The sequence below is a fragment of the Lissotriton vulgaris genome, chromosome 1_1, assembly GCF_964263255.1.
Source record: "Lissotriton vulgaris chromosome 1_1, aLisVul1.2, whole genome shotgun sequence".
Lineage (NCBI taxonomy): Eukaryota > Metazoa > Chordata > Amphibia > Caudata > Salamandridae > Lissotriton > Lissotriton vulgaris.
Genome location: NC_141685.1, coordinates 1,846,661,503 through 1,846,682,013, shown reverse-complemented (window position 1 = coordinate 1,846,682,013; position 20,511 = coordinate 1,846,661,503). Strand labels below are relative to the sequence as shown.

The 20,511-nt window shown below is 42.3% G+C and overlaps 1 protein-coding gene across 2 annotated transcripts in view; it reads right to left on the bottom strand.

Annotated features, from left to right (window-relative positions):
- Positions 1-8,964: 8,964 nt before the first annotated feature.
- LSMEM1 (leucine rich single-pass membrane protein 1) overlaps positions 8,965-20,511 on the bottom strand; it is a 142,590-nt gene continuing 131,043 nt past the window's right edge. For both annotated transcript variants that reach the window (XM_086919318.1, XM_086919323.1), the window contains exon 4: positions 8,965-9,528. In XM_086919318.1, the coding sequence (XP_086775444.1) occupies positions 9,407-9,528 (122 nt within the window). In that variant the 3' untranslated portion in view covers positions 8,965-9,406. The remainder of the gene's footprint in view (positions 9,529-20,511) is intronic.

The following is a 20,511-nucleotide window of genomic DNA, read 5'->3' as shown; positions in this document are numbered from 1 at the left end:
AGTGTTATTCGTCAACAGGTACAGAGTGTTCTGCCGGAGGCCCCCACGGACCCAGGTCACACCATCGTGCCCGGCGACTGGGTCTGTGTGAAGAATTTTCAACAGACTAAGAATTTGGAGCCTAGGTGGTCCCCACCTACGCAGGTGTTGCTTGTCACTCACACAGCTGTCAAGGTGGTGGGAAAACAAAGCTGGGTGCATGGATTGCACTGCAAAAAGGTACCACTTCCGTTACCCTTTGATCAGTGGACTCGCAGTGGCGTAAGAGAATCGGACACTGCAGCCGTTCCTTGTTTTGTTCCGTTCAGTGATGCTCAGATTTATGGGACTCATTCTGAAAAAGCAGATGACGATATTCTTCAAGCTGCTGTGCCTGTGCATCATCGAATAGACACCACCAACCCAGAAATGCTGTTTAAAGATCAGACCGTGCCGAGGAAAACACACTACAGTTTAAGACCAAGACCTAATGAACTGAACTCTTGAACCTTTTTTATTAACGAAAGACATTGTTTTGCCATCTTTTTGCCTTTTTGTGTAGCATTAGTATTAGATGTGCCATCTGTCTCCGTCGCAGGGTCACGGTAGGAGACTCAGACTGTAACCTGATTCTGTTCTTTAGTAAGCAGATAGTGCCTCAGGATATACAGAAGTGATTAGCTGAGTGATTGAAGAAGAGTGCCGTGAGTGAAATTTTTTTTACATAAAGATGGATGGTACAATAATTGTAGGTAGGGGAAATAGGAAGCCAGAAATGAGATCAAAATATTGCAAATTATTACGTAGTCGATTTGGCGTAGCTTTGTGTGTTCTTATGTTTTTGAGTATTTTATTAGCCTGCACAGGATGGATTGTTCATATTTGCCAATCAAGAAATGTTGCTAACACTACAACTTCTTTGCCTTCTCGACTTTCTGTCTTTTCACACAAAATGCATACTTTACCCCCACATGAACAGATAAGAAGAGCCGAGTTTATGAACAATACGTTTATTCAGTTGTTGCACCAACATCAGTTGACCATTAATATGACTGATTGTTGGGTGTGCGGACTCATGCCACATAATACACAAAAGGGAATGCCATATCTGGTTCTTCCTTTTTCATACGAAGGTTCAGCTTGGGCCTATTTGACAATGTTTTCGGCCGCATACTACAATAGACTTAGAAGCCCTGTGAGAACTCCTGGGAATGGATTAGATTTTAGTCATAGCACCTTAATAAAAGTATAGTGGTAATGGCCAAGATTGTAGAGAAGAGTAAGATTCCATTGGATGAGAAGAAAGCCTATGATGGATGGAATGTTACCCACTATGTCTCCATTCTCAGCGATAAAATTAGAAAAGGCGAGTCTTCCCCAGTGTGGACTGTGCCTCATAAAGGAAATCTTTGTCTACAGATTAATAGCAAGAAAATTGACGATATCCAAAAATGTACATATACATATGTCCTTTCATCTCTTGATTTTCCTCCGCTAGTTCAGTCTCAAGGAACATGTTTTGTTTGTATCGATCGAGCTTATACTTGGTTACCTTCTAACTTTTCCGGAACTTGCTACATAGCTTTTCTCCTTCCCCCTACATATACGGCTTTGTCAGACCATCACAGAGTTAGACATAGCAGAGGCGCATTTGATGCCATAGACACGGCAGAGCAAGAGGGAGGAGATTTCCTTAAAGGATTCCTCCCCTTTTGGGGTTCAATGATTAACAGCAGACACATTAGGCAATTGGTTCGAGTGGTTGAGACCACTATTAATGTCACCGCAGGTGCGATAGGTAACATTACAGCAGAACTTCAAGCGGACCGTCTTATGACGCTTCAGAACCGAATTGCGCTAGACGTGATTCTAGCAGATCGAGGAGGTGTCTCTAGATTGATCGGATCTAGTTGCTGCATTTATATTCCAGATGACACTACAGCAGTATACCAAGCCATTTCCAAATTGCACACAACCTCCGAGTCGATACATCAGGATGAAGGAGATTGGTCTTTTATGGGATGGTTTTGGGGAATATTGTCAACTTGGGGATGGAAGATTTTAACGTTCCTTGGAGCAATTCTAGCTGTTGTATTCTCTTGTTGTTTGTGTGTTCAGTGTGGTCCTGCAATTTGTGGCCTGTTGGCTACTTTGTCCGTTCCACGGTCTGCTGCTCAGAAGACAGAGAATATTAGAATGATGGTACAGCAACAACTTGAAGATCTCATGAATATCAGCGTTGACTCTGACTCATATTAGCATGAGTTGGTTTGTTTTTGCCGGAGTAATGGCAAAAGGAGGGTCTGAGGTTCTGTAAATTACGAATTCGTTCGTGCTCAGCCTCCATTTTGAGATCGCCGCCATTTTATGTTGCTCTCACTCAGGCAGCTCGGCGAACGCGATGTTTTTGTCGTTTCTGCTTTGCGTGTCAATTGGCTTCCGCGCCTATGTTTACTAACGAGTGTCAGGGTCTGGCCGAGTACACTAATTCCTGTCTGAGCTGATTAATCCCCGTCCGGACTACATGTCATTTCACACCATTGTTTCCTTTAAGTTATCTTATCTGCTGTCCTTCGCTACACATCTCATGCATTCTCCTGTTTCTCGACTTTCCTTCTGCAACACACAGCTGTGTTTTCTCTACTAGTAAACCGAATTGTGTGGATTCATTTGTGATTTACTTAAAGGGTCGAATGACAAACAGAACCGGGAACTTGAGTTGCTTTGGCTTTGTCTGTAACATTTGCTTGTAGCTCATGCTCGTGTGTGATTGCATTTTTGCATTGTGCTGTATGATATATAAACCTGTGCGCCATGGAGTTAATTGGCAGTCTCTTTTGAACCTCGTTGTACTGATGACTTCTAAGACCACTGTACTAGCTGCAGCTAATAAATACTATCTTCTACGCCAGACGAAGAGTCAGTGTCTCTGTTTTGACATGGCAGGTGAATCCCAGGGATTTAGGCGTAACCTGCGCTAATGACATTTAAAGTAAAACTGAGGCGATTATATGTGTTTGCCATACTCTCTTGTTTACCTGGATGGAGAAATATTTTCATAAAGAGTGTGACATTAGCTGTCAATCACAGGACAAGCCACAGGCGTGGAGAGAAGTGATGTCAACTTTAGGTATGGCTGTTAGCACTTAAGACTCTGAAACCCATAAATAAACACACACGCATAAATTAACTTACTTTGAACAAATCACGTTAAATGCTCAAACAAGAGAGAAATGGCTTTGCATTTACATGTGAAATATGTTCCTTTATTTAATCATTAAATAAATGAGTTCGGAATGTTTGCTTTTAGTGTCCTTAGCATATTGATATTCGTGAAGATAAAAATATTAAAACAATTTACCATGTCCATTAATCAGATGAAGTTCTCCATTGTTAAAAAACGAATAAAATGTACTTACTACAAACTCAGTGAAGTTGGACTAAAATTTTAATGTAAACTGTATTTTTTGAAACAAACATATGTGTATGTTTTGTAATGCTTTGAATCAAATAAAAGAAAACTATACATGGGACTGTTTTGCTGTTGCTTCCTCCAATGGACAGATACCAGCAGAATTGTGTCTAAGACATGCTAATTGTGCTTTTACCAAATGTAACATTGTTGCTGTGTTTTTCAAAAACAGGTTTCCTCATTGTGTAAATCGTCTGTTTCGTTTGATCCGTCTGCAGTTGCCGTTTAGAGCATATTTTCACATCGGCATACAGTGCATGTCTATTTTTGATTTTCGTCTAAGCAAGATGGTTACCCCATAGCTGAACAGGAGTCAATTAGCACTGGTATGTTCAATGAGGTGATTATGCATGCTTTTACCTTATGTCCTATTTGGAGAATATAGTCTTTGCTTTGTCAGACCCTTACTTTTGTGATGCACTCAACAATAATTTGAAATAAACCTAAGTCAATTGTTTGAAAAAACTGATCAGGCAGTCGCCTTATTGGCGCATCAAAACATATGAGCTAGCTTGGCATCCCTCAAAGAGGGTGTGGGAACGATGCAAAGCCCACTCTTGGTATGTTCTGAGACCAGGGATTTGCCCTTCAACATTATATTCGAATGTGTTGGAACCACAGTTGAAGGCAGAGCATTGTGATGGCGACTTGTGTACTATAGTAGTCTATTGTTAAGGTTTTGCATGCACTGCTGTCTTGAAAGCACAGTTGTTATCAAAAGGAGGGGATGGTTGTTGGGCTTTTACTAGGTCCAGCGTATATGCCCTAGATGCAGTGAAACAAAGAAGAGTACGCAGTTCCTTGGTGAAATATTATTCTCCAAAAGGCGCCAAGACAGAAATGTCAGGCAAAGTATCTAAAACAGGGGTCACAAAAAGGGAAGGGGGAGGGGAATTCCTCCTCTCGGAACTAGGGCTCTCACACACTCAGCAAGCTAGGTGTCATGCTTCATCATTTGAGCCTGCTCCTCTTTGGGCCGGCGCTGCAATGCCCAACGGGCACCCTTAAAGGGGCTCTTTGTCGGAGATCTTTTGTTCCTTGCCGTAAGGGTGCAGTGGGGGCGAGGGGCCTAGTCCGATGCAGATGTGTGTGATGTGGTTTAAAATAGGTTAGGGATTCCTCAACGAGGAGCAGGCTCAAATGATGAAGCATGACACCTAGCTTGCTGGGTGTGTGAGAGACCCAGTTCCGAGAGGAGGAATTCCCCTCCCCCATCCCTTTTTGTGACCCCTGTTTTAGATACTTTGCCTGAAATTTCTGTCTTGGCACCTTTTGGTGAATAATATTTCACCAGGGAACTGCGTACTCTTTTTTGTTTCATTGAAAGCCCAGTTCACACTTTGCTACTGGGTTACTTAATATACATAATATTAATACAGAGTGACAAGGCAATTCAATCTAGCACAGGTTTTTAAAAAAAACATGGATAGTCTTATCTGTTAACAACCTTGTTCTGAAGAGTGAGGCACCACTTGTCTATATTCAGTACAACAATATATTAAGTTACATAAGATAATTAAACAAGCAACAGACAGGTGGTCCTCTAACGCCAGATAATATGACCAAAAAATGACAGTATCAACGTAGCGCAATCACCATTTCTCACCTCGCTTAATTGGCTCTCATTGAGCTCAGCAAGCATTATTAACAAGACCCTGAGTATATGCATAGTGAAGTATCTAATAAATAATCTTAAATGATTGGATGGAGACCGGATGAGACATAAACCCAGCACTATCCACCTGGAACAACCAACACCCACCCATGTTAAACTAAATACTGCATGTTGTCTCAGGATTCTCAATCATTCGCAGGAAGTACAGAGTTGATTTTGCACCAAGACCTGCCCCTAGAGTATGTAACAACATTTCCAGAGACATCAGACAACACTCTCCATTCTCATCCTTCAAAATCAGGCAGAAGAACCATCTTCCCTGAGTCACCTTAACAATACTTAATTACCAACTACAAGGGGTACTTAATGTAGCACATATATATTTGTAAAGTGCAGTATCACCCTCAAGAATATTCTGGCGTTGGGCAGGTGCGTGCGCTTCGCCCAAACCCTTTCTCAGTGATGTGGGCTCTCTCGCCTCTACTCCTTTCGCTGACTTCTCATTCTTCCTCCTTGTTAACCCTAAGCTCTGAGTCCCTGTCATTCAACCACCCTCCCGCCCCCAAATCATTTCCTCCTTCTTCCTGGATAACCTGCATTGCTTCCTGACAACCAGTGGTCACATACCCTACTTAACACTCAATACCCTTTCATCAAAATTATCTTAACAACCTTTCCTGAGCTAATATTTTTGCAACTTCTACTCCCACTCTCAAGATGGCCAACTCGAGTACATCCTGCAACTAATACTTCATCACTGGCCTCAACGAGCCTCTAATGCAAGGTCAGCAGTGACGGCACGCACAGGTAAGCGCAGTGGGCGGGGAAATTAAACTTTTTTTTTTGAAAATCAATTACCTTGCGCTCGCCATTTCACAGAATTTTACCTACCCCGTAGTCTATCGACTTCACTCCCGCTTACTCCGCCCAAACAACACACTGCTCTTTCCTTTGCCGGCCACCACTGAGGGCCGGAATGGTCGTAGCGGGCATCAATAGTTTACCCTGGGAGGCTGGAAGGGTTTGGGGATCGATTTTGCAGCAGTGGGTGCTCGTTTTGCAGCAGTGCTGCTATATCAGCCCCCAGTAACAAAAGCAGCAGAGGGGCTGGTATGTCACAAATGCCAGGGCTGGTTTGGGTTCTCAATCCGGGCCTGCTCCAATGGAACCTGTATACTCTGTGTGTTTCATTCATCCCAGGACATTATGTAAATAGTTTCCCATCTATTCTGAATCACATTGCCCAATGACGTTGTTGTCCCTCCATCCTTGCAAAGTGCTTCGATGTCGATCTGGACTACATTTGCTCTATGTAAAAAATAAAAATAAGTAAATAAAAATAACCCACATACCGTAATGCATATGCAGATTATCTGCACTACCTCCTATTTGCACGGTCAGTATGGCTGAGGATCCGCAGCAGCAGTGCTACCCCACTACTCGTAAAGGGCAACTGAGGTGATAAATTTGCCTTGGAAAGAGCCTGGGGCTGAGCTAGTTTCGATTGTAGTAATGAAAAGGTAGCATGTGAATACTGACTGTTTGTACCCGCATATGGATCCACTACATCTTTTTATAAAGATCTGTGGTCGATAACCAACTCCTCACTCTTCAACCAAGAATTTTACCCATATTCCAAAGATAGGTTACACTGCTAATCATTTTCCATATGGTGTTATCATAATATTTTACTCCTCTCTAGTTCAAATGGAATTAAAAATATGTATTTCTATCACAATAATGTACCTTGGTTGCAAAACTTTCATTGAATCTGAAAATGGAGGGGCAATAATTTTAGTTTAAGCTTGAGTCACTTTCAACCACATTTTCTGGCTCGGAAGACCAAAAAAGAAACTCAGTTGTTGAACATTGGCAGATGAGACACAGAAGGCATGCACTCTGCTCATGTGCTAGGGCATCTTTGAATAGGTAGAGGCAGGGACGGTTTTTGGCAGGGGCAAACTGGGCAAGGGCGTCACTCTTCAGAGGAGGGCACGGCAAGGGCGTAGCTACCATTGCAGAAGGTGCAGTGCACCGGGGCACGGAGCCCTGATAACTGCTGTATCTTACCTCTTCAACAACAGTCAAAGGGGCTATTTTCTCCCTTGCATCAGGGCCCATGGCATCTTTTCTACGTTATTGATGCGCAGAGCTGTATGCATTAAGGCTGTGCTAACAGCAGCGCTCCTCTCACCTGGCTCTAGTGATTCATGGTTTTAATCCTTTTTTGACATTCCGTAGTGATGTTTTCTTTTTTAAACCCCATTAGCCCTCTTCCTTGTCCTCCCTTCTCCTAATACCTGCTAACACACACCTACAACTCCCTCACCATTTAAGTCAGAGGTAAGCTGTGGATGATTCGGGTGAGTTGGGGGAGGTCTGGAGATGTTTGTGTTCAGAGGCCTGTCACTGACTAGCCAGGGACTGACCGGTGAACACAAACGCTCTCCCTGCTGCCTCGTTTTTAGGTCATGCCTGGGCAGCGCATGCGCTGCTGCGAGGCATGCAGTACAGGAGTATGGCTTTGAAGCACACGCCCACTTTCTGCCCATATTTTTAATTGGCTTGTGTCATTGTTCTTTGTAAATGCTGGCTTCCAATTCGTTAGTAGGCATGTTAGTCCCTCCTTGGTACCGCCTTGTCTGCATTTGTAACCTCCCATGGTGACTGTCCCTTTTACTCCAGTTGCAACTGGGTATGTCTTATTTAGTCTGTAAGCAGAATTTTCTTTAATGAGTTTCTCCTACTGCAGGCATGAAGTGCTTTTCTCACCATGCACACTTTCACTTTCAAGCAGCGGACGCTTCTTTGAAGTGAAATAGGTCTTGGATTTACAAGAGTTTGAGCTATTGCAATTGTTAGATAACAATAGCATAAACTCTCGTAAATACGACACCTATTGCATTGCAAATAAATGCTTGTATTCACTAGCGGAAGCAAGGGCGCCACATTTCTTTCCACCCAGGGCACTATTCTGGCGAAGGCCAGCTCTGGGTAGAGGTATAAGTTATCTGAACTTGATACAGAAAGCAGGGAAGCATACATGTCAAGAAGCACCCTGGTGATTGGCCTCGGTGTACTGGTACTTCAGGGATTGGACAGGACACTAAATAAAAGAAGAAACCAGCAACTTGTGGTAAAACAATCACTTCATTTTACAGACTGATCTTCAAGTGAAAGGGCATAAGCAACTGCTGTGAGGTAGCCTGAACCAATGATTCAACAGGGCATATTTGAGCACAGCCAAAGTAAAGCCAGAGCTGGTCTAGGGCGTTTTGCAGTTTGAAGGAAAAGAGGTGGTTGTTCTGTGGTGGCCTGGTATGTTTATATAGGAGACGACGAGGACGATTTCATCCTTTCGATGAAAGACAGCTACGGGCAGTTCCCCTTCTTAACAGAAGATATACATATTTGTCCAATAAATTATTCCTTTACTCACCCACAAGTGGCCTCTTCATGTACCCTAGGCCCGACCATGCCAATGTAACCTAAATAAACTGACTAGCAATGACTCTTCCTCCTCAGTTTATGGACACTGCGGCCAAACTACCCATGCGATGCACCGGAACTGAACGCCCACCCACAACTCGTCTTCATATTTACAACAAGGCAGCGTGTCCATTATTCAGCTGCGTCATTTGGTCGGCCAGAGGTCGCAATCTCCTGCAAATAGATTTTTTCTTTCCAAATTCTTTGCTCAACCTAAAAATGTCTTTATCATGTCCCGTCAATTTAGTCGTCTTGCTCCTCCTAATTAAAAGCATAAAGCACTTTAGAAGGATCATCAGTCACCCAATCTGGTGATTTATTTTACAACATGATGGGGTGCACAATGGAGCCTCACTGATTGGGTCAACAGTAGACATTTTTTTTTTAACTAAAAGGTTAAAGCTAGGGAATCTGTCACTCCATATTTATTAAGAAAAATGAAAGAAAAATGAGAACGGCTAAAGGTTCCAGGTTGTAAGTAATATTGTTTTCCAGGTCACCTGCATTCACCCCTTACCATTAAAAATGTGTGAAAACAACCAGTATCACCAGCTCAGAGTCTCTACATCAAGTAAGTGCTAATTATTGGCAACAAAAGAAAATATTTTGTACTGGTATTAACATGGATTTTGATAAACACCTTATACTTGCCCAGATAATGAATTATCGGGGTGTATTTCATATTATTATGTGGTAAACAACATACACACAGAAGCATCCTGGAAAGTGTCTCCGTTGATTGAAGAGTAAGATTGATCTTTTTTGTCTCATGTCACTGCACAAACGTCCAGCAGGTTCTAGGGTAAACCAGAAAGCTTAGATGTTGGTCTTGACTGATATGAGAGCTCCCTTTAAGGTCCATTCTTCTTTAGGTGTTTAAATATCAAATGGTTTATACTCAGAAGCTCTTCAATTTCCTTTCCTCCTGATGTCAGCCTGGTGAGCATATCGTCTGTGTCTTTCCTTGCCTGAACTACAAATGAAAGATAGATAGTGTTAATTTCACCAAGATTAAAACAATCTCTTCTTCAATTAACGAACATTATCTCAACCTTTGATCCATCTAGTATTTCTGTTATTCTGGTGGTTGCTTATTCTTGTGACTATTTTACTTGCCTTTTCTTTGGTTGTAAATGTAAATGACAGATTCTATATTACAAGTATATACCTGTTTGATCCCACCGACTGAATTTGTGTTCCTTGCAGAGAGATGATCACTGTAATTTAGGACCAAACTCGGTTGATTGTGCAATATATTGGCACCGTTCAGGTACTAAAAGTACAGGAGAATAAAAGTCATATTTTTAAGTGCAGAATCCCCCAGTGGCGTAACAAAGGCACCGCAGTTCCAGGGGGCCCCCTCAGCACAGTACCCTGGCTTGAGAGCTCCAGAGTGAGGCCAGAGGGAGGCCCCTCCATGTACTTTGCAGGGGGGCCCCATCAAGTTTCGTAATGCCACAAGGCCAAACTGCATGCATAGGTGCGACATAGGTGTGACTCCTAGAAAAATTAACAGAATAACGGTGCACTGAAGTAGGCTATTCAAAGAAAATTCCCTTTTGTGTCTGCATTCATTCACAGTACCAAATAAAGTTTCCAGTGAACCAAAGAATATCACAGATATTAGATATCATTACACATTTGTTCACTGGTTAATGTTATTTTATTAACACGGTTTTCAAGTTGTATTTTTAATTAAAACGTTTTTCATACAATTCACTACATAAAATCAATACACAATATAAAAAAGGCCCAAAATTACATAAAAAGTCAAATACATTAATGATTGTCTTAAGTTGGTCAAAAATCAAAAACTTGAGCCCTACTCTATTGCTCAAGCAAATACCTATCCTAATATATAAAAGGCCACATTTGGTGTGTACATGCATACTCCATTTTCATATAACACATTTAACAATTATTAAAAACCAATATATATCTTTCATCCCAATTAGAGATTTATAAAAACCAATGTTTATCTGTCCAAATGTCGATGGATTTCGGTGTCTCTTTTTATTCTTCTACACCTTCCTCAGGACTTTATTAACATTCTTTATTTCAAAACTCCACACCAACAATATTTGGATCAAGCCCAGAGCTTTTATTCTTAGATGATTCAGTTATATTCTGTCTTTTTGTCGTATTCCCAAAGTTTAATCAATTCTCCCTGTGGTACATCTCCTGTTGGTTTCATCCACGACTGGTTTTGTCGATGGAATACAGTTAACCGTTTTTTAAAATAAATTGCGATTGATTCTCCTTCTCAATTAGTAGTAGCGTTCTCTCTGGCCGGGACTCTGGTAATATTTTGTTCGGATCTCCCTGCCAGAGGCACCTTCGAAAACTTGAACTTTAAATACCAGGTGCGTGGTTAAAACAGAAGGTGCCCGGCAAGCAGCCCTCTAATTAAATTTTTCTCCCTGCGAGTGTATGCCTACATATTTCACCGTACTCTTAAATTCAACCCAGGCTACCCTCCCTGCATGTCATTTTTGGGTGACAAATAACATATTTTCACACACGACATTGTTTTTAAAGTATGCGTAGAATATTCAGTGTCTAAAGCGCATTGGTTCATGTCACGTGAAATGAGCACTGGAAGCGTTAAGTAAAAAATACACTTTAAATTAAGGGAGTGCTTGATTGCTCCTAACACTCTTTACAAGCCTATTATCAATGCAGGATTCAGGAGGCAACAATGTGCAATTAGAACGTTCATATGTATTTGTTGTCGTGATCATGTATTCAGTGGCGGTTGGTAGGTTTGAAAAGTTGCAAGGCATGATTTTAAGATCTGAGTTGTAGCAAGCTAGCATAATTAAAACTGAACAAGCATTGGCAATGCTAATGGGTCTCGCCATTAGGATCTTATAAGTATTTAGCTAGGCAGCACATTAGCGTGGGTGCTGAATCACTTTCGCACTAGAAGTCAGGGTAAGTGCATATTAATAAGGAAGGTGCTTTTTGAGGCAGCAGCAGCAGCCCTCCGCAGACATCAGCTAAAATGCTGTGGGCCAGATTTAACAGCCCCTTGCGACACTTTTACGCCGCCGTCGCGTCACTTTTGTGACGCAGCAGCGGTATAAACCATGCGCCACGTTGCGACTTATTTACAATGTGGCGCATCTAGGCAGATGCGTCACGTTGTAAAGCCCCGAGCCACATGAAACCTGCGTCAGGTTTCATGCGGGCATTCTGTCGCAGGGTGGGCGTTCCCTCACAGGAAAGCCACGTAAAACTGACACAGTGAAATCTACAAGATTTCACTGAGTCAGTTTAACGACGCTGCTGCGTCAAATCCTTACGCCTACTTGAAGCAGGCGTAAGGAGTGAGGCACCATGTTGAGTATGGGTGGCCCCTGTGCATTGCAGGAGCTGCGTCGCGCTTGCGACGCGACTCCAGCAATGCGCCGCCCGTGCGCCTCAAGATGCGTCATGCATCTGCCCCTCCTTGCACCATGGTGCGCCGCATTGTAAATGCAACGCATCTGTGGTGGCACAAGGGGGGGTATTACGTGACGCATCTGTTCTGGCGCATCCCTGCTGGTTTGCAGAGCTGCGCCAGAAGACGTAAATATGCCCCTGAGTGTAATGTAAAAGGGTATTTATAGAGCACAAACTGTCGCTCCGGAAGGAGCATCCTGGCGCTGAGGAAGGTAGCTCAGGGTGAGGGGGAAAAATGCTAGATGGCGGCAAGCACATATGTGTTTGGGAGATTATATAGCCAGGATTTGAGTTTCTTTCTAAAGGCTGCTTCCGTAAGTTGCATTCTGAGGTCGTTTGGCATGGCATTCCAAGCTTTAGGAGCTAGGACGCCATAAGATTTGCCTCCTTTCGTTTTTAGGTGAAATCTGGGCACGTTGGCGAGATTGAGCCCCACTGATCTCAAAACTCTAGTTGGATTATAGCGGCAAAGTCTTTTCGACAGGTACCTTGGGACAATATCATTTAAGGCTCTAAAGGTAGTAAGTAGGATCTTGAAGAGAATTCTTTTGTGCATCAGGAGCCAATGTAGAGTTCTAAGGGCTGCTGATGCTGAGGATCTTCTAGGGAGTTTTAGGACCAGCCGCGCTGCCGCGTATTGAATGCTTTGCAGCTTCTTCAATGTTTGTTTCCTAATTCCAGCCATCAGCCCGTTACAGTAATCTAGGCGGGAGAGTATAAGTGAGACTGCCACGGACTTTCTAGCTTCAATAGGGAGAAAATCAAAGAACTTCTTCAAAGATTTTATTATATTGAAACAGTTGCCTGCTATATTTCTCACATGGTGATCAAAGGAGAGAGAGTAGTCAAAAAGGATACCAAGGTTTCTTGCTGACTCAACCACGGCAGGAGGTGGGGTAATGTCTTCAGGCCACCATTTGGCAGGGCAGAAGGAATTATTTTGCCCCATAGGCAGAATTTTCGTTTTGTTCGAATTGCATTTCAGGTGGTTATTCCTCATCCACTGAAAAATTTCCGTTAAGCAACCTTGAAAGTTTTGTTCGGCTCTACTGGAAGTTTTGTCCAAGGAGTTGTGTATCGTCGGCATATGAAGTGACGCATATGCCGTATGATTCGATAAGAGTGATGAGGGGAGCCATATAAATGTTAAAGAGTAGAGGACTCAAAATCGAACCCTAGGGAACTCCTGCATTTATATGTTTTTCCTTTGAGATGAAAGGTCCTAGAGATATCGTCTGGGTTCGATCTGCAAGGAAAAAGACAATCCAGTCAAGGGCTTTGTCCGTGACACCATTCCATCTCAATCTGTTGATGAGGATGTTATGAGATATGGTGTCGAACGCCGTCGATAAATCTAACAGTATCAAGACGGTATTTTTTCCCTCATCTTGAATAGATTTTATAGAGTCAGTTACTTCCATAAGAGCAGTTTCAGTAGAGTGCTTACTACGAAGCCTGATTGTTGTTGGTGTAAAAGGTTATGTGTTTTGACGAAGTTCAAAAGTTCTTGGTGGACTATAGATTCAGTTATTTTCCCAAGTACTGGCAATAAGGATATAGGACGCAGGTTGGAAAGCTCAGTGGGATCTTTTTTTAGTTTTTTTTATCAAAGGTTTCACTGTAGCTTTTTCCAGTCTCTTGGTATGATTCCTTTGCTAAGTGAGTAATTATCTACTGTGTTGATGATAGGATTCACTATGTCCACTATTTGATGGAAAATTACCAGAGGACACGAATCCGAGGGTGACCCTGATTTACAGGACATTATGGCATCCCTTGATTGAGCTAAGGTGATAGGTTTAAAAGCGCTGAAGGTACTGAGTGCCTCAGCTGTGGGACTTTTTATTTCCTTAGTAATTGGCAACGCTGTTTGAGAGAAATCCTCCTGAATCAGTTTTATTTTATCTTCAAAATAGTCTTTGCCTTTTTTATGTAAAGGTCTTTTGCTAAGGGATCATAGTCCCTCCTCCATTTTCGTTCACATTTTTTACACTGGAGGTGAGCTTCCACCAAAGCCTGTGTATACCATGGGGTACTTATCTTCCTAGGTTTGTCATTCTTCTTTTGGAGATGCTTCGGAGGGGCTAATTCTCGCGTAGCAGTCAGTATCCAGGTATGAACATTTTTAGAATCTTGCCTGAGGTTGCTATTCTTAGCTATCCCTGTCCAGTTTAATGAAGTAATGGGAAAAAGACGTTTTTTTATCTCCTTTTTCTGAGGATGATCTAGCTCTATACTAAAAGGGCAAAGCAGTGATCCGTCCAAATTTGTGGTATTGGGGTGTAAGTAGTTAGTGCTGGAAAGTTGGAACACATCCCATCCAGTGTATGTCCTGCTTGGTGGGTTACATCCCCGATTTTTTGGGAGAGTCCCAAGATCTCGAGGGTATTATGGAAACTGTTAACCTGAGGTTAATTTTTTGATTCCAAATGTAAGTTGAAATCACCTAGGAGTGTAAAATGGGGATAGTGAAGGGTCAGGTGGCTTAAAGATTCACTCAAGGATTCCAGAAACCCCGTGGGGCTGCCCGGGTGCGGTATATTAGACCTCCTGTAAAAGAAGATGAGGTGTGGATGGCGATGGAGAAACCTATGTCCTTGGCACCTTTGATAAGGTCTAGGTTGAACGTGTGGCAGTTCAGAGAATTTCCCACGATTATGGCCACCCCTCCACCCCCGTCATTCACCCTGTCTGCTCTAAATATGACATATTCCGGAGGTAGAGCCACCGATAAATCGGGGGCGCTCCAATCCCTGAGCCAGGTCTTTGTGATAAAAAGAAAATCTAGATGGTGGTTTAAAATCAGATCTTTAATGTCCTGATTGTGTCTACTCATAGAGCTAGCATTAATAAGACCTCCTTTTAGACTATTTTGTACAATAGTGTTGCACTCCCCCTCCGCTAATGCTAGCATAGCTATATACATATAAGATCCCAATAGCGAAACTGATTGGCATTGCCAATGCTTGTTTATGCTGTTATCCACAACAGAAGATGATTGGGCACTTCACAGTGCAACAGTTATTTTTAATGCATGGGCTTCCAAAAACATACATCCATATTTCAGGTTTCACATTTTGATCTAGATTGTATCGGATGTGCCAGCTATCTCACCCTATTTAGTAGGGTTGCCATCACCTGACCCGTTTTTTTAGCAATAGTACAGTGTATTTTGTGACGTTGAGGCTGATTCTCCTACTTAGAAAAATACACTGCCCTAAATTCCACACTGCTGATGTTTTAAAAGCTAGTCTTGAATGAAGGGGACTTTTGTGACATGGGAGTATATGGTGGCTGTGACTAGACTGCTGCAAAATGTATTCTTCTCTCTACCAGTCAGCCCAGGCATAGTTAAAGAAAGCACTTTATTTCTGGAACTTAATTTAAAATTCAAAATGCTTCTTTTCAGAATGCAAACAAAAGCTCAAGAGGCTTCAGTCCCCAGTTTTAAGAAGAATGCTCAAATAAAATTGCTCCATAGTCATCTCTGTCTTTTAAAATACATTTTCCACAGTTATTTGATTTCCTACACAATTTCTACTGCTGAGACCCCTTCATTAATCTCTCACTGTTTCAGCATTCAGAATAATTACAGAGCTCTCGACTTGTCCCATGTCAGCCGGGAATAGTTCATTCCTTACGGAGTTTTTTTTTGCACCTGGCACTTGTAGTTTGACTTTTCCCAGAATACATGTCACCGTTTCCTCTTCCATTACCCCGTTATCTCTACAATTGATCCTTTCTCCTCCACCTGCAGTTCGGCCCAGAAAGAGAGCAATGAAATGAATAGAAGATTTTTAAAAATTCTGTACAAATAGGGTCCACTTACCAGGCCGAGTCACCTTCGTCTAACCTGATCTACATAGGAGTGAAGCTCTTGGGCCACCCACCTCTTTCTCTGGTGTGGGGTTCAAGTGGCACCGCAGGTATTTGTAAACACCTGCTCCCAACAAAGTACCTTCTTCAACAGCCCGCCCCAGTCTCCCGCTGAACGGCAGAGTGAGCAAATAATTTCTTTTGCTCCTTAGGTCTCTTTGGCAGGGTTGGGGTCCTTCACGCAAGACAAAGTCAGGAGCAGCAATAGTGTCAGACCAGCAGAGATTCAGCAGGCCCAACAGCCTTAGTTCTAGAAAAGAAAAAGTGTGTAGTGTGTTGGCTCCACACTGTGAAATGCACCTGCAGCACCATCCATGCAGGTCCTGAGTCCAAAGTCAGTGAGCTACAGGGGCTCTCCAGGATATGTTCACAAAGCTAAGCAGTTGCAATGGTCCAACTAATCAGGCTGGGTCAGTCTTTCTCTCCTATTAATAGAAGCCAGGAACTAAGGCCAGAGCCGCTATATATGATCAGGGGCTCAAGGTGCACCCAGTAGGCGGTTACAATCTAGACTCCGTCAAGAGAAGCAGCAAACAAGAGCTTCAAGAAGATGTGAGTGATGGTATTGGTCTTTGTGTGCAACCCTCACGTTCCATCTTGATAATTCCATTCTTAAGTGAAAGCAAATGTTCACAAATAATCAGAGGTTGCAACAACGTTTGACTCTTAAGTATACATTAGCAACATTTTATCTTGTAACAGTTTAGTTTGCGCCCAATTATTCCCAAAGGAAGTGTGAATAACATGTTTGTTTTTATGAATTATAAATTCAGTAAACATTTATTGTCAGATTAACAAATGTTTTCACCAACGCACGCTTATGTAGAAAAGGTTTGTTTCTTTGATTAGGAAGCAAAGATGCCAGAACGTATTTTATTTTTTGACACTCAGAATAAGTGTGTTACCGTTTGCATGTGCACATGTTAGGATGCTTGTCTATAACCAAGTAAACCAAAGACAACATAGGTTTAACGCTTCTTCGCACATGTTGCAAACTGGAAAACTTTCCAGAGGAAGATGCTGATATCAAGTTGGTGAGACCCTGCACACATGATAATGTTGTATCTAAAGGGAAAGATAAGTACAGAACACCCTTCCCAGTTGAGAATCATGAGGCACTAATCCCCATTGAAGTCGTGGTACGCAGCTGTAATGCTGTGGGGCAGGGCTGGATGGGGGGTAGTAGAGTCCGACATACAACGGCAGAGGTGTAAGTAAATAAATAAATAAATATCTGCTGTTGTATGTCGGACTCCACTGCACCCCTCCTCCCCGCCCCGCCTCACCTCCCCACAGTGTTACCGCTGTGAGCCACCACTGCCCCATTGTATTTGCAAATTAAATCCATGAAATTAGGCTCTACGCATAAATGTAGCAGCTCTTCTTGTAGCAGAGCCCTTGGTGTAGCAAACAGGGTGGTTTTGAGACGAGCTAATCAGCACTCCTGTGTACAATTACTGTTCACTTCTTAAGGTTGTAAGTAAGTTTCCCAAAGTATACATGGCTATTGAGTGGGCCTGGGTGAAATTTTAATTACTCCAGAGTAATTGATGTAATTTTAGTAATTTCGCTTAAAAAACCTATGCAAAATTACTGAGATTATGCCATTACTCCAGAATGTGTAATTTCGGAGAGACATTTTAACACAAGCTCAAACACTCAGGTAATTTTTGAACATCGGCGGTATTTCTGGTAAATTTTTACCAGAGTGGACCATTCGGATAATTCCTGAACACAAAACTCCAAATTTGAACACAAACGGCAGTGTTTGAAAAACAAGTGGCAGTTCCTTTAATATGGGTGGTCAGCAAACATCTTAGGTAGATTTTTTTATCTGAGCAGACTGTTTGGGTAATTTTTAAATGCAAAACTGCAAATCCAAATGTGAGAGATTATGTTTTGAATGACAGCAACCGAAAATCAACTTGAAATAGCATTTTCAAGTTGAATTTTTACTCAAACAGACCATACAGAATTATGCTACCCAAAAGTACACTAGTTGCACCCACCCCTACTATTTTGTAGTTTGATTTTTGAAGCAACACACCCTCCTCTGGCAGAAGAAGCCCTTAGTTTAATATATCAAAGTAGGAATATGTGTGGCCACCAGACAAGAGATGGGGTCAGCACCTGAAGTCAGTTCATGGAGTCTGCTCCTGAGGACAGTTCCTGAAGACAGGAGGAGAAGGCCTGAAGACGAGAGCAGCATGCAAAGCTAACAGACAGAAACCGGTCGATATAATTTCCACAGAACTAGGCTTCTGATATTAGATTGGCCTGGACGGCCTGTGACGCTGAACAGCTAAAGGAAACCCCTACTTACATAAAGTTGGTAATTTCAATCTAAACAAAATGAGAATGACAAAATGCTATGTTAATGTGCATGTTTGTTTCTTTTAGGTTTGCAGTGTATTGTTTCTCGGGAGGAGGAGTTTCAGTTATTAACGGTTCCAACAAGATCAGAGAGTTGGAGAACATAATGGTCCCAAGCTTTCTGTCTATAATACACACATTCATTCTTGCACATCACAACATATAATAACAAGCATTTGCAATGCAATAGGTCTCACATTTACGCACGTTTGAGCTATTGGCACTGTAAATGGCAATGTTTTTTATTTAGGTTTTGGTTTTCAAAACTTAAATAAAAGGCATTGTCATTTACAATGCCAGTAACTTAAACTTGTGTAAATGCGAGACCTATTGCATTGTGTAAATGCATGTTATAGCGGTGACCGGCACTGCAGCTCTTGGAGTTTGCTGTATCACTGGAGGTTGTAATAAGCAGCAGTAACACTACACCTCCACTATAATTTAAGTGAGAATGCGGGAACTGGTTCCGTGGGCAGGTCTCAAGGTCCCAAAGGGGGTGACTGAAACTAGGCAAGGCGTCAAGGTCAAACAATGGTGGAACTCAGCAGTATCAGAAGGGTGGCTGTTTAAGGGGAGGTATACTAATTTGCATAATTTGTTTGCCTGAGAGGGTAGTATGTATTGTAAGGAGACTGGCCCATTGCAACACTTGGAAGCTCACTTCTCCCTTGTATGTGGTTTTTGCTTGCAGTGTTGTTCACCTGCGATTCCGCATTCTCACCCAATAAAATGATTTTGAATACTGCGACACCTGTGTCTGGGCCGTCTTCCGCCATAGATCATGAGGTAAATGAGCGACCCCCCTTCAACCGCAGGTCGGTAGAGCCGCAGCCGCCCCTCCCACCGCTGCTCACAGAGACGGGAGCGGCCGGGCGGTGCTAGTGGAGAGGCACTTCATGTCTTACAGCTAGGGGCTTGGCTTTGATCTTCCTAACACGAGTGATAAAGGAATTTAATGAATCATTAGTGCTCGCTTTGTTGAAATTTAAAATCTGATTCTCTCATTTTTTGATTGAGCTATGCATCATCCATTTTCATCCCGCCCTACTTTCAGCCCCTGCTCTATCCTTGACACCGCACCTGCATAAACATTGGTAAAGAATCTGAATTAGAGTATTGTAGGCTATGTATACATGAGGAGTCAGCGTTAAAGAACAGCTGGTATCTGCTCAGGGTTTTTCAGACAATGGTAAAGCCTCAAGTAAAGTTTACGTAGATAACATATCTTGTTGTGCAGCCTAAAGATGCGACGATTGCACAAGGCACCAAGGCTGTCGATTCTTATTGTTACCTCATTTCTATGTTTTTCCCAGAGCTCTATTTACCTCTGGGCGTCACTTGTTTGTGATCTTTTGCTCTAAAAGCCCATGTAACTATAATTCAGTGCACTTCCTCCTTGAGTATCTCTATGATGCTTACCGGATGAGGCCCCATTCATGATTTCTAATAAATGATCTTTGGTTTGTACTTCACTCCAGTGTCGATTCCTCCTCACTTGTTTAGAACCCGTGGATGAAGGGTGACCCTGCACCAGTGGGTTTTAATAATCTGCTTCCACAAATTGGTGCCCAACATGGGGCCCCATCGAAGGACTGCAGTCGGAGTGGAGAAGGAGATCATGTCGGTAAGACGAACTTCACTGAGGAGCGCACCGCCTGAAGAGAATAGTTCTCCTGTCCATGGTGATTTTTCAGCTCTCCAACTCTGATTTTCTCGGCGGCTGCTAACCTCGACTGGGGTCCTCGTACGGTCATTTTTTTGGATCAGGGAGGATTGACAGGTGGGAGTTGAAGACTACAAATAAGGTAGATTTGTTTTGAACCGGTTCTTTTGGTTATTTAGAATTTGTCTGGCACTTGTTTGGCATTTGTTTGGAATCTATTTGGAATTTTGCTATTTGTATTGATTAACATTTTTTCTTTCAGGTAACGTGAGAATTTTTTAAAATTTCTCTCTGTTTATACGTTTTTTACATATTATATAACATGCCTGTAATGAGTACACTTTGGAAGTTTTAGAAGTTTTGTTGCTGCTTCTGCGATAAGCAGAGTATTTTGAAAGCAAGTCAGCTAGCGCCATCAGAAGGTACGCCAAATTCTGAGATGTACATCAAATATGGTATTTGTCCCATTATGTATAATGCATTGTGAAACAAATATACAAAAGGGGATCCCCAGCTGCAATGGCCATTAGAGGGAACAATGAACCCTCATAAACTCGAGTATTTAGAAAACCGATTGTTCATAAAGAAAGTTAGGCCAGC